Source organism: Cnephaeus nilssonii (assembly GCF_951640355.1).
Source record: "Cnephaeus nilssonii genome assembly, chromosome: 9".
Lineage (NCBI taxonomy): Eukaryota > Metazoa > Chordata > Mammalia > Chiroptera > Vespertilionidae > Cnephaeus > Cnephaeus nilssonii.
This window is the reverse complement of record NC_137080.1, coordinates 11,551,311-11,565,392: the sequence shown is the minus strand read 5'-3', so window position 1 is coordinate 11,565,392 and position 14,082 is coordinate 11,551,311. Positions and strand designations below refer to the sequence as shown.

General features: G+C 51.0%; 1 protein-coding gene across 2 annotated transcripts; it reads right to left on the bottom strand.

Moving 5' to 3' along the window:
- Positions 1 to 3,488: 3,488 nt before the first annotated feature.
- Positions 3,489 to 10,010, bottom strand: VGLL2 (vestigial like family member 2; the record flags this gene model as incomplete). 2 transcript variants are annotated; one of them, XM_079781468.1, is made up of 4 exons in its annotated part: positions 3,489 to 3,529; positions 4,796 to 5,344; positions 7,317 to 7,629; positions 9,930 to 10,010. In XM_079781468.1, the coding sequence occupies 4 exons, from the start codon at positions 10,008 to 10,010 to the stop codon at positions 3,489 to 3,491; spliced, it is 984 nt and encodes a 327-aa protein (XP_079637594.1). The 2 variants fall into 2 exon arrangements, with proteins under 2 accessions (XP_079637594.1, XP_079637595.1); XM_079781469.1 differs by lacking the exon at positions 4,796 to 5,344.
- Positions 10,011 to 14,082: the final 4,072 nt, after the last annotated feature.

Sequence of the window (14,082 nt, the reverse complement as noted above, 5' to 3'; positions counted from 1 at the left end):
TGATATTCAGGTCAGATGCAGCTCAGGAGGGAGGCTTCAGCCATCAGAATCTTGTGGCTGGGAAAGTGCTCCCTGTGGGGTCCGATCAGAGATCTCCTGAGTGCTCCTGCAGGCGCAGCACAGGTAAAGAGCCTCGTTCAGCGAGGACTACTTGGAGAAGTGTGTATCAGAGAATGCACTGCTCTGCTTTCCGCTTCCACTGCGTACTCAGTGACAACTTCTAAAAAGCAAGCTGGAACTTAATGCATTTTATTCATGCCTGTATATTGCAGTGATCCATGCCAATGGAACATGGATTAAAAAACCCACACAGAAGTCCAAAGTTAATTTTAGCGATTACTTCAATGCCCGAACTTCAGGCTAACTCTTACACGACTTGGTTAGGTTGGGTGTGAAGAGCTTCAGGGCAGTGAAGGCGAATTAAATACTGAAGTGAATGAAGAGCAGCAGTGAAAAGTTCTTCTTGGAGGAGAATGGAAAGCTGTGTCTGACTGACTGGTTAAGGTAGTGGCATCTGATGAAGGGTCTGGACAGTGTCCTATGATAGTTCCTTTGAGACCTGGGATTCTGTAGGTTCTACTATTTGCTGCCCTGCCTCTTCCCTTCCTTAGTCATCTATTGGGGAGGAGAAATGAAGCCCACAATTGAGAAGCCAAAGACAAACCAGAAGTGGACAAGCAGTCACTGCAGCGAGTAACGGTGCAATCTCTGTACCTGGCATCCTGGCTCTGCCACTGACTAGCTAGATGACTGGGCAAATGATTTCTCCTCTGTGAGCCTCGGTCTTCTTGTCAGTAAGAAGGGGGTCGTAACAATAAATATCACATAGAACTGTTGTGAGGCTTTAATGAGTTGACCTATATATACCAGTAAAGCCCTCAGACTAGTGCCTGGTATATGAAAAGCAATTAACATTAGTTATTACTACTGTTATCATATCTCATGCAGTGTAAGCCACATAGTACCTTTCATCTGAGCAAAAATAATAATAGGTCCTTGCAACGATCATAATCTACTTCACAGCTTACCAACATGATAGGAAGAAAGGATGAGTAACGTTGTTAAGCCATGCTCCGAGTAAGGTTCCTTAACTGCCCCCAATTCCTGAGACTATTATTCAAGATAAATTATATTTGCTTCTCATGTTACAATGTGCCTTCCATCTGAACAATAAGTCCTTGTAATGATCATAATCTCCTTCGCAGCTCGCCAACAAGATAAGAAGAGAGGATGGGTAACTTTGTGAAGTCATGCTCCGAGTAAGGTTCCTTAACTGCCCCGAATTTCTGTGACTATTATTCAAGATAAATTATATTTGCCTCTCGTGTTACAATGAAGGTCAAGATTTGAACTAATATTGTTATGCTTTAACAATCTACAAAGGCAACTTGGGTATAACACAAAATCTCTCTCTCAGAGACACACAAATTATTTTGGTGTCATGAGAAAACCAATAATTTCTTAATAATGTTTTCCGCCTAGTGGTAGCTTTGGTTTCTTAGCCTAGCTTATTAAAATATAAAAATGACCAATATTTCAAAGACATATTTTAACCAACGACTCTACTGTCTTAAGAGTCTAGAATTTAAGAAGTAACAATAATTCTTTTCTGGAAAAGAATAAATGCAGCCCAACCATCGTAGTTCAGCAGTTTAGCATCAAGCCAGGAACCAGGGGGCCACCGGTTTGGTTCGATTCCCAGTCAGGGCACATGCCTGGTTGCAGGCTCGATCCCCCGCAGAGGGCAGGCAGGAGGCAGCTGATCAATGATTCTCTCTCATCATTGATATTTCTACCTCTCTATCTCTCTCCTGTCCTCTCTCTCCAAAAAAATCAATAATCTATAATAATAAAAGGGTAATATGCTAATTAACCGGATGTCTTCAGGATGTCATTCCGGACGTCCTTCCTGACGAAGCCAGGGCCAGAGGTAAGCCCGCCTGGGTCCCACATGCCTGCGGGCAGCCGGAGGGAAGCCAGCCCGGGTCCCGGGTGCCTACAGGTGGCCAGAGGATATATTATATTATATATATATATTAAAAGAATAAATGTGTATCTGACTGAATGATGTACAGTGGTGCTTTCAGTACCATCCCTGTTTCTGACTTCATGAATGCTAAGAGGTAAGCCCTGGGCTGCTATGGCCACAATTGATTTTGTCACTTGTGAAAAGAGAAGGGTGATACATAACGTTCACCTCCAGGCTTGATGAGTAGAGGGGTTATTATCAGGTTTCACAGAACAGCAAACACTTTGGAAAAACAAAAAGTAACAGAAGCTAATGTATATATGTATATATAAGATAAAGTAATTTTACTTTCTGACATCAGATCATACTACTATATTTTATTCTACTAGAGAAACATAAGACGATTTATTTTCTTTTTATGAAACAACACAGGGACCTTGTAGTAAACAGACACCTTTAATGTTTGTTTCTTCTTCCTCATCACCTTCAGCTTTGCCCAGTGCACAGACCCCTTCCCCTGTCCCAACACTGAAGTGACCAAGTCATGACCACAGAGACTGAGAAAAATATTCGAGGTATTGGAGACTCCATGGAACATTCCTTCCCCTTGTGGTGTGATTCCTACTTCTTCATGGGGACAATTGGGGTCTCTTGATCCTTTTTTTCATCATCCAGGGGAGGAAAGCGAGGGACAGAATTTGTGGGAGAGAAGGCAGAGAAGGGTTTCTTCTTTCATCGTAAAATGTTCCTTGTAAAAAATATGATATATACACACACACATATAAAATATATCCAGTGCAATTGCAATTGTTGTGCCAAACACTGGGAAGTGCCACCTTGGTCGATGTATTTCTGGAGTTTTAAACAGTTGTCCTACAACAGCTGCATTTCAGTAAGACTTGGGCAGGTGGCTCCAGATGATCCACTTGCCACTCATATGCAGGCTGAGGCTTCCATGTTCACAATCCAAAGGAAAAAAAGTGTGTCTTTGTGCCTGGAGTCAGGGTTGTAGCGGGGAGTGGGCAGGAAGGGAGCTGGAGGCTTCCGAGGTGAGGAAGAATGATCGGCTTCTTTTTACTTCTCTACCACAGTCTTCAATGCAAATACAAATACATTTTAAATCTGAGGATATTGACATCAGTAGTGCTATGCTCACACTACGTAATGAAATAATTCACATCAGCATAGAAAATATTCACACCAAAAAGTCCTTTTGTCTTTCCCTTCTTCCAAGAAAACGTACGCTATCATATCACCTAAGTGATCTCACCGAAGTTATTTCTGGGGATTTGCCCAAAGTCATTAAACATAATTCAGAGTCTTTGGATCTGCTCTTTTGGCAGAAGGAATTCTTTTTAGACGAAATTTCTGAGGCGTGTGATTTGGTTCTCCCGACACAGGGAGAGAAGTTCCAAGTCTCTGCCTTTCCCCATGTCCTCATCCTTGGAGTGAGAGGCACAGATGCTGAGCCTTCTGGCTGGTCAGAAGGGAAAGGGAAGGGGAGCCCTGGGTCAGCAGGTCAGCTCAGGAGGGATGCACCACAGAGGGAATAGCGACGAGCTGCAAACCAAGATCAGAAGCCGTTACAAACCCACTCCATTCAGCTCTGAGTGTCACCAAGCGCGCTAGGCAGAGACCTATGGGGAAGAAGGTGGGCTGTCTAAAACCAGTACAGATCCTTGCTTTTGTCCTGAGGCTGCAAACCTGAAAGCAGAGAGAAAATAAAAGAGAGACAGAGGGAGAAGAGAAAGAGAGGGGCGGGGGGGGGGGGGGGGGGGGAGCAGGAGGTGGGGGAGGGGAGGCACAAGAGAGTTAAGGAAAGAGAAAGAGAAAGACAAACACCACTGTTTTACTGTGGAAGTCACAGAATTTATCTAAAGGGCATGAATGAAAGTAAAAGCAAAAGCCAACAGAAATGCCAAATCTTCACCTGAGGGAAGGGGGAGTGGGCAAAACTACAAGCCAGTGATTGTATTTATAACTCTTTTTTTTTTTTTTACCTTTCAAATTCAACTCTTCAAGCCGGAAACATTATCACTCTTGTTAAGTTTTATGTTTTTAAGAGATTTGCCTAATTTGGCAATTAAGTTGATATTAATCATACATTTCTTTCCTTATAACTGTCACTCGGTGACAAGACACTCCCCCTGCCCCCCTGGGCCCCCAAGCTGCAGAGGATTTTAAAGTGCACCCTTCGCAGGTGCTCTACATCAGCACTGTCCAATACAACACATGGGAACCACAGGCATAATTCTAAATTTTCTAACAGCCACATTGAAAAAAAAGTATAAACAGGTGAGACTTCGTCTTAGTGATATATTTTACTTAACCTAATATAGTCAATATGCAATGTGATGAAAATAACTCAACATGCACTCAATATAAAAATATTAGTGAGATAAATTTTACTTTCTTCTCTTTTTTTTTTTTGTACAAAGTTTTGAAATCCATTGTGTATTATATACTTCAAGCACATCCCAGTTGCGCCTGGCCACATTTTTTAAGTGCTCAACAGGTACACGTGGCTAGCGGCTACAGAATTGAACAGCCTGGAACTAGAACCTTTCCAACAAATTGTATTTTTTTTTTTAAATCCTCTGTAACATCTACCAGCTAGGTGGGTAGGGCAGGGTCCTTCTTTCCCATTCTGCCCCCACTGAGGACCCAGGGCCACCTGTCTCCCGAAACACAGCCCCTGCATGCAGACCTGCAGACCACAGTGTCACTGGGGTCTCCAAGGAGAACTACAGGGGGTCCCGCGCTCAGCCCAGGGTGGGGCACAGGGCAGGAGGGGCCCGGGTGAGCCAAGCTCGCTCCCCGGCTTACCTGAGTCCACGCTGAGGCCCAGACCCTGGGCCACGTCTCCTGCGGGGCTAGCGAAGGGTCCCCCGGGTGCGGCCCACGAGGCGCCGGTCGGCTCGCCCTTGGCCGAGAGCTCGCAGGGGGGGCTGCCAGGCGTGGGTGCCGGGGCGAGCGCGAGGCGGGCGGGGCGCCCGGAGGCGGCGGGCATCAGCAGCGGCCCGTAGCGCGGGTCGAAGTGCGGTGCATAGACCTCGTGCACGGCGGCGGGCCGCGGGTAGGCGGTGGCCTGCGCGCCCAGGGCGCCGCCCAGCGCGTAGGGGTGGTGCGGGTGCGCCTGGTGCGGGTGCGGGTGCGGGTGCGCGTGGTGCGGGTGCGCGTGGTGCCAGGGCTCCGCGGCGCCCTGGTGCAGGTGGCTGTGCAGGGCGGCCGGCGAGTAGGGGTCGGCGGCGGCGAAGGGCAGCTCCGAGTGCGCGGCGGCCAGCGGGCTGCTCAGCGGCGCGGGCACCGGCGCCTGGTACGCGCTGTTCCAGAAGGAGGCGGGGAAGCTGCGCTGGCTCATCGGGTAGGAGCCGTCTGCAGGCCGGCGAGCCGGAGGGGAGGGAGGGGGGAAAAGAGCTCGTCAACCCCGGGAATCGCGATCGCGGGCCCCCGAAGGCCGCGGGGAGAGCTGAGAGCGCACGGCCCGCCAGTGGCCGGACAGCGGCGGCTGGGGGCGGGTCGCAGCCTAGCCTTTGGGGCGGCGCCTTCCAAAGGGGGCTGTAGCCTGTGAATTCAAGGTACGGGCTCCGAAAAACGGGGGAACCCTATGGGGTGCAGGTCCGCTCCCTCGGTTTTGCAGACCCGGGGGGTGGCGGGGAGCGGAAGAGCGGAGAGATCTCCTCCCCAAGCCCCCAGTTTCGGGGCGCAGGCAGTTTCCCCTAACTCCTCCAGAGCCGCCTCCCCGGCCTCGGGGCAGACGCGGCTTCCCTATTCCAACCCGCTGCCTCTCAAGCTGGAGATTCGTCTTCCCGCTCTTGGTCGGCCGCCTAGCCATCTCACTAGCCCCTCTCGCGTTTCAGCCTCCCTTGTTCTTGAAAATGCGTCTCTGATAGACTAGAAGTCCATAGACATATTTCGAAGTCTTGCTATTATTAGCCTCCTTTCTAGAAACCTTCTTTCAGATATTTTTTTTCCAAGAACTCGAGCAGAACAGTACACTAGACACACTAAAAGGGCAGCTGTCTTATTTGCACAAAGGGACGCGAAGGGAAAGGTCTTTTAAGTTTTAATGAACAAACTTTGTGCATCAAAGGGTGGGTGCCACTCTTATAATTTATTATTAGTATTGTTATTATGATTACTGTCAGCATCACTGTTGGTCCCTAGAGTCTGGGAGCATTTTAAGAGAACAGCACTTAGATCAAATGTGTTGCCTACGGTTAGGAGGGAGGGAAAGAAAGACATTGAACCCAAGAGGCCTTTAATGAGCACCTCTGGGGAACGCATCTGTACACATCCTAGAGAATTTAAAATACATTCCAAGTAATGAACAGTCTTCCTCTTAAAGATATTTAGGCACCTGAATAATAAAAAGAATGTTCTGTATTCAAAAGGAATATTTTTGGAGCTTGTCTAGGCAAGGCTTTTACAAACTTTCAGACTCAAGGGGAGGGGAAAAAAAGGAGGGTAAGAGTTGTCATTTCCCCCAAAATGTAATATTTGTTTTCCTTTTTACAACAAAGTCCTGATTTCTCAGTTTGGTACATGTTAAAAACTAAGCTTGGTGAGAAAGTTTACCGAATAGTTAACTGTACCCTTGTCTGGGTAATAAGGGAGGTTGAGATTTCAGAATAGAGGGGAAATGTAGTTGACTTGTCCAAGAAAGCATTGTCCCAAACTAGATAAAGCAGTGCTTTCTGGGAAGATTAGAACAATAAAGGGATGTTTTTGCTGGACCTACATACTCATTTCCTTGCTACTTTATTTGCTTATTGAAAGATGCTTTCTGCTTCAAGACTTCCCAAGTAATTGAAACCTGAGAAAAAGGCACAGGTAGGTCTTAGGAGACATTCTTCAGCACATTTCGCTGGTAGTGGGGCCTAGGACTTTTGATTCTGGGCAAATTTTCAGAAACTGGGTAAGGGCCCTGAAAACCTCCCGTTTCCACAGGGCATTTACATACATGTTCTGTTTGTCTGAGGACCATCTCCAGGGATCGTTAGGAGGGCAAGTATTATTCTAATTTTAGAGACCAGTAAAGAGAGTGACCTCAAAGAGGTTAAGAGACTTGCCCAAGGTCATATTGCTAGGAAACGGGTGGAACCAACGTGCCAGCGCAGGCCTCCCAATTCCAAGGCTTTTTCTAGGTCAATGCTCGGCTCTTCTCTGCCTCCCGGAGGAGAGATCTTATGCCTGCGCCTATTCCTCCTTCACTTTCCTCACCCATCTCCAAATGCCCCTCCTCCCTGCTCCTCTGACACCTCCTATTCTCTCAGCTGCATCTCCTGGAGCCCCTCTAGGGGGACCCCAGGCTGAGAGGGCTCTCTGCAGGCCCTGCCCTACTCACCCCGCCAGGGCCCGGAGCTCCTGGGTGCTTTGCTGCTGGTGCAGCTGGGGGAGTAGCTGCTGGGCTGGCTCAGGGCCCTGCTGAAGTGCTCGTCCACCACGGAGCTGATGTCCCCCTGGAAGTAGGTGAAGAGGACGCAGCGGGAGTTGATGTACTCGGCCTCTGGTGGGCGCTCTTTCTCCGGGCTGCCTTCCTCCTCCTTTATGCTGGCGGGCGTTTGGCTGGAGAAAGAGGAGCTGCCGCTGCCGCTGCTGTTACTCGGGCTGGCGTTGCACTCTTGGGCTTCCTGCATTTTGGAGTAATAAGCTAGTTTCTGCTCAAAGAGAGAAAGAATAGAGGAGTCAGTTTCAAAAGAGATGGCAGGATGGGTTCAGACGACACACGTCCTGGTCCTCCTCGCATCCCTAAGGTTTCCAGGGGGGACTGGCATTGGTGCCTCAGGGCGTTGCTCATGGATGCGGGCTGCACAACCTGCCCCTGAACACGGCGGGCTTCCCGAGAAGCAGGTTGCCCTTCCTGGTCTTTCTGTCTCCCGGCTTTGCTGCCAGGCCGCAGGCAGAACTCAGGGTGAAGGTTGTGGAAGACGCCTGAGTAACCAGGTGATGAGCCGAGTTTGACCACAGAGCCAGGCTCGAGGCAGATATACAGGGTGGGCAAAAGCAGGCTTACATAATACAAATAAATAATACAATAACCATTAAATAATAATGCAAGAATAAGCTCTGTGTTTCCCGTACTCACAACTGTAAACCTACGTTTGCTTGCCCCTGTGTGTGTTTTTCAAAACCAGCCTCCATGAGTAAAGGGCATGGGGTCCAGTGAGGGCCCGATTGCTCCCTGCCGGGGCATCCAGGGCCGAGACACAAGAGGCGGGATGAAGCATCCTCATGACGGAACATGACAACCCCCTCCACACACCCAGGCTGCGAAGGAAGCCCCTCCGCGGAATGGAAGGTTTGACATAGTTCCACTTGGGAAAGAATCACGTGGGTAGACGGGTGAATGACATCCTGACACGGGCCGTTGTCATACGCGCGAGTGGGTATTTGTTTGGTGGCCCATATACTTTCCATTTAAGAGTCTGTCTCAGTTTTTAAAGAGATCTTCCTTTCTGAGTAAAGACAAACGAATGGGTTAGGAGAATTCCCAGCCTCGCCATCTCTGGGCACACTGGAGTAATAAAAGGGAGCCGCGGAAAATCCTGGCCGGAAGGCTCTGTCAGTAGTGACTATCTGATAGTGATTTTAAAAGGTGAAGTGCAACTGCTATACACATTTCCTTAGAAATGAGCAATGGACTGGATGTGAGGTGAAAGCATTCTGCAGGCAGAGATGGCCTGTCCATGCAAAAATGAACAGGGATCTCCAAGCAATAGATTGGTCCAGGGCCAGGGAGGAGAAAGGAACAGACAGACAGAAAACCACCCCACCGTCTCCTCTTGGCCATAGTTCCAGCCTGGGAAGGAGCTGGGTTCAGACGCTGAAGTCAAAAGAGCCATTTAGCAATATCACTACTTCCACCACATTCCCGCTTGGCTCACAACGAGGGGCTCTGATGAGTCCTGACATTAACATGGAGACTAAATCTCCTGGCTGGGCAGTGAGAAGAGGAGGAGGAGGGGAAAAGCAAAAGCCGGATAGATATTGAATTTGCAAGCAGAATTGGGGAAAGCGTGGACTCCGTCCCACACTGGGGTGTATTTCAATCCCCCCAAAGCCGGAGTCTAGGCCCTCACTTTCCAACCTGGTCAGGCCTCCCACGAGCCCCAGGATGTGATGTTGGCCTTTTCCTGGACTACTGTCCTCAGTTTTTGGTACTTCAGCTGGGGAAACAGAGGGGACTGTTCACCAGACACAGCCCCAGAACAGACAAACGGGAGTAACTAAAGGAAACGTGAGTTTGCAGAACCGGGGTTAAGTGGTCTCATTCAAAGTGGGTTTGTTGATGGCAGGGCAGCCCAATTCAGCGACTCCATCTCCGGAAAGGTAAAGTATTATCTACGAAGCTTGCCTCTGCCCAAGTCAATTGTACCCCGGTAATAGCCCCCAAAACTTTGCAAAGCAAAGATGATAAGACCAATGCTTTTCCTGTGGTACTCTCTGTAACGAATTCTCTGGTTCTGAAATTAATTGGCTGGATTGTCTGAGAATTGAAACGGGGGAAAAAAATCATGCCCCCTGCAGGGATGAGAACGAGGGTCTTTGCATCTCCATCAGAAAGACAGAAACAGGCTTTTGCTTTTGTCGGGAACAAAGTTCGGTTTTCCGCGGGCAAGCTTTGCTCCCATCTCCCTGCACCCGCGCTGGGCTCAGACGAATCTGGAGCCCAACAGACGCCCCGAAAACAATCCAGCAGGCGCCATCCTCCTCTGCTGATTCCCGGCAAACCCGGGACACGCATTAGCGGGGCTTAGTTGCCTTCCGAGACAGCAGACGAAAGGGGTTAGCGCAATCTACCGGGTAGCAGCGCGGGCGATCCCGGCATCCGGGCGGCTCCTGCCGCTGGTCGCACGCCCGGACCCGAGCGGAGGCGCCCTGGACCTCGGGGTTCAGCCCTCGGCGTTTGCAGAATCCCGGGCGTCCCTGAGGTCCCGGCCCCGTAGCAGGCACGTACCTGGTGGTAGGGGGTGTAGGCGGTGGCGAAGTAAGGCTGGTGAGGACCGTAGACTTGGTACATAACATCCAGACAGCTCATGGCTCTCCGCGGCGGAGCCGGCTTAGAGGTTTACCATCCACGCGGGGTCGGCGGGGCGCAGGGATGCTGCCTGGGCCGCCCTGGGACCCCAGCTCCGGGGTCATCGGCGGAGGAGCGAGGGGCCGTGCGCTCCGCGGCTCGGGATCCCGCTCGCACGCTCCGCTCCCGCCCCTGCAATTCCAGCCGCGGCCGCGCTCGCTCCGGGACAGAAGCGCCGGGGCTCCGGCTAGTGGGCATTTAAACCCACGCCGTCAAGCGGGCGTGCTGACGCCACTCGGAGGCCACGGAGGGGAGGGGAGGATGGAGGGCGGGGACCGGGGGGCCAATGGAGAGGGAAGGACGAGGACCCGAGGAGATGCGGGGGTGTTTCCCCGGGCTCCCCTGGGGCCAAGGGTGCGGCGAACGGCGCAGCCTGGGTATGGAGCCCGGAGGCTTGGTGCCTGGAGGTGCAGGGGTTCCAGCCCGGCTAAAGCGGGAGAGCCCGGGGGACAGAGGAAGTGGGGAGGCGGGAAGGAGGGTTCTTACATTTGAAAAGGGAGAGAAAGTGGATGCGTGGTGGGGAGAGGCGCTGGGGAGAGCGCCGGCCCCACTCGGGGCCAGGGGAATGTGTGCGCGCCGGGGGGCGCGCGGCGGGGCGCAGGCGTTGCTCCAGGCTCGGGGTGCTGTGCTAGCCGCTCCCCCTAGGAATTCCCTAGGAGATCCCGGGCCCCGCGGGCTGGGTGTCTGAGGGGTCCGGGCCCTCCTCCCGGGCGCGGAGGAGCGCGTTCTGCGGGGAAAGGCAGCGACTGGAGCCTGAACCGCTGTCCTGCTCCACCGGCGCGCACCTCTCCCGACTGGAGCCACCCGCCGCCAGCTCCCACAACTCGACTCCGCTCCGGGGGCGGGCCCCTCCTACCCCTCGGGAGTCCGATCCCGCCCCTTTCTCTTGGAGGAGCTCCACCCGAACCCGCTAGGTTCGCGCGGCTCCCGCCCCGCCTCCGGCTCCTGCGGTGCGAGCTGCTTTCGAGGAGTCCCGGAGGCCTTACCCAGCCCCCGGCCGCCTCGCGAGTCTTCCGACGGCGTCCGGCACAGTTTCGGCCACTTTGAGACAAGAGCTCGTCAGGGGCTGGGAGTTACCCTGGTTCGTGCACGGAGGTCAGAGAGGTCTCCCGCTGCCTCTTCTGCCCTTTATGCAGAAGCTGCGATTCTGTTTCCTTTCAGAGAGGTGAGGGGGAGGGGGTGTGCACCATGGGAGACACGCATCGCCACGCTCTTCCCTGCCCTGGGAGCATTCCTGGCTCCCACCTGCTTCCTGCGACTCTAGATGCTCTCCATCCTCCCCAAGCACCACGGCACACACCCTGCCCCCGGGGAGGGCTGGTCACGAGTTTAGGAATAAATTGAGCAAGGCTCTCCTATGCTGGTCAGGTGGCAGACGGGTGTGTTCCGGAATAGGGGTGGGCCAGACTTGGGGGGGCGGGGCGGGGGTTGGGGGGCAGAGTTTGGAAGCATTGAGGGCCCAGACCCAGGGAAGAGGCGGTATGGATTACTGATGCCAGCCAACTCCAGTTATTCTCGAATCTAAACGCAACAAAAAGTCTGACGTCGGTTCTCAGGCTCTAAGACTGCGAACGAATGCACACGCATAGAGATCTATTGTTTCTAAAATAGGATTATTTTAAGTAAATGGTTTTGGGGTGGAGCTTTTGGTTTTGCCCGAAATTATACATGGGCAATGGCTCCATGTCTCCAATTCCATTTCTAAATGGTGAACCCGCCTGGGCGATTGGAGAGGTTCTTTAATTAACTGTAATGTATCTATTCGAAAGAAAATTAAAATAATAAAAAATAAATAAAGGCACCCCTTAATCCAGTTTTACTGAGCCTCTTATTTTAGAAGCGAGGCTGAGCTCTGCTGGTTTCTGGAGCCTCTCGCTCTAGACGTGGTACACCCGTTTCTTTCTTTTTTTGGGGGGGCGGGGTGGGGTACTGCGCCCCGCCCCGCGCAGGCCGGAGCCAGGTCTCAGGTGCTGCAGGACCCCGGTGCCCAGGCTGCCGCGCCGCGCCCAGGACAGGTCACCGCGAGTAGGCGCGGCCCCCGCGGGGGCCACACTCCCCCCTCGCGCTCAGGTCCCGCTGTCAGTCCCTGGACAGAGGGGCTCTACCTGGGGCTCCTCCTGGAGGGACGTCTCCGGGCGCCGCAGCCCGGCCTCCGCAGCGTGGTGGCAGGTGACCCGCAAAGCTGCGCGGAGAGGGAGCGCCGGCCGTGTGCACGTCTAGCCGTCGGATGCTGGGCTGTGGTCCTCACCGGCCAGGAGCCACCGCCTGTCCCTTAGACCCCCTCGCCTGGACATTTTTGTTTACCTTTGGCCGTGCCACTAGAAGAACTCTGATTTTCCCACAGATTCGGGGGGGCAATGAGGACAAGGACTATAGGAGCAGCGATTTCCCACGTTTGGAACGAAGGAAATGGAGAGACTATGGCTCCAGGTGCCTAAGGCTGCATTCGGTTCCCATTTCTCAGCCTCGGGTACTGGAAACCGTTTTTCCAAAGCCTCGCCAAAGCCACGGAAGGTGTCTACTGTCTGCACGGGAGTTAGAAGGAGGACAGGGAATGGGGTGGGCATCCGCCTTGAGCCCAGGCAGGAACGCCTTTTGCTCTCACTAACTCCAAGTGAAGGGAGGAAATAAACAGTCCGCAGTTTTAAAACATGCCCATGATTGGAGCATGTTCAGCCCTTTCTGTAGCTCCGAAATGCTGTCATTCACAGGAGGGCGGTACTTCTCCATTTGATGAGCTCCCCCTCTTGCTTCTATGCTGAAGTGGAAAATAAAACACCTCTCAATTCAAACCTCCTCCAGCCATTCAAAACACCAGGTCACCAACACCTCAACACTTCCCAAGTTCAGACCCTTGGGAAGGGGCTTAGGGGATAAAGGAAAAACTGGGGAGAGCTTCTCTCTCTGCCTCTCACCCAGTTATTTTAGAAGAGACTGCAAACCAAACAGTTAAACTTCCTGAAACTGGGGTCTAGTGGACAAATGTACCAACACCCCCAGGAAGATGAACGAACCGATTGCATCTAATCGAATTTCCTTTTAACTTCCTAAATGGGCAGAGACAAGATCAAAACTTCTTCTAGAAATGAATCCAGTTTATGAAGCTTCATAGCAATTTATTGAGCTGCCAGTAGGGAGTTTGCCATGTGAAAATTAAGTTAATTCCACCAAAATTTCCTCTTAGTACCCTAGTTGTAGTGTGCAATTCTAAGACTATCTAGAACTGTGAAAAGAAAAGTTACTTTTACTCTCAAAGTTCACACATGACGTTAAATTAGTTTGGAATACATTACCTTCTGCATTTTTTCTGTCTGCCTTGCCACCTTATTCTGAAAACTGCCAAGAAGCAGCTTGGGAAAGATGTGCGAATAGAACTGATTTGGAGAACTGACCTGCAGCCAGCCCAGGCCCTCCCGTTTATTTAGATCATTGAGAGTTGGCATTTTATGCTGCCTTATTCTGCTAAGCAAATGGGATGGACACAATCATACTCTCATAGACTTTTATATGCCTAAGCCCATTTTGCCTGTTTTACAGAGCAGAGATGTGTTTGGATTTTGAAGAGTAGCTGACAAGATTTTGTGGATTCAAACTATTAATAGTATTAGTTGAAAATATGTCTGCAAAAGCCATCTTTTTTAGGCACGGCTTGTCACTTAGCAATGATACTCTAGTAATTAATGGAGAGGCTGGATGGTGATTTTATTTTAAAGGAATCAAAAAGAGAAATTCCTGTACTCTGAAACCTCACTAAAACGTTAAGCGGAGGAACTCCAGTTTGACTTAGTGAAAAACCAAGGAGAAGAAGGTTCAATTATTTTCATACAAACTTAGAGTAGTTCTTACCAGTGTTTTCAAGTAAAAATCCTCCATGGTCTGGCCTGATGAAGAGTTGAGACTGCTTTGTAATTATTGATATATATTTGATTATTATAAGAATGTTAAACTTTTCCTCCTTTATATTTTAAAGATATTTTATGTCAAGTACATCATCTTCAGCATAGGTGAAATAATCACAACTTTCTGAATTTAA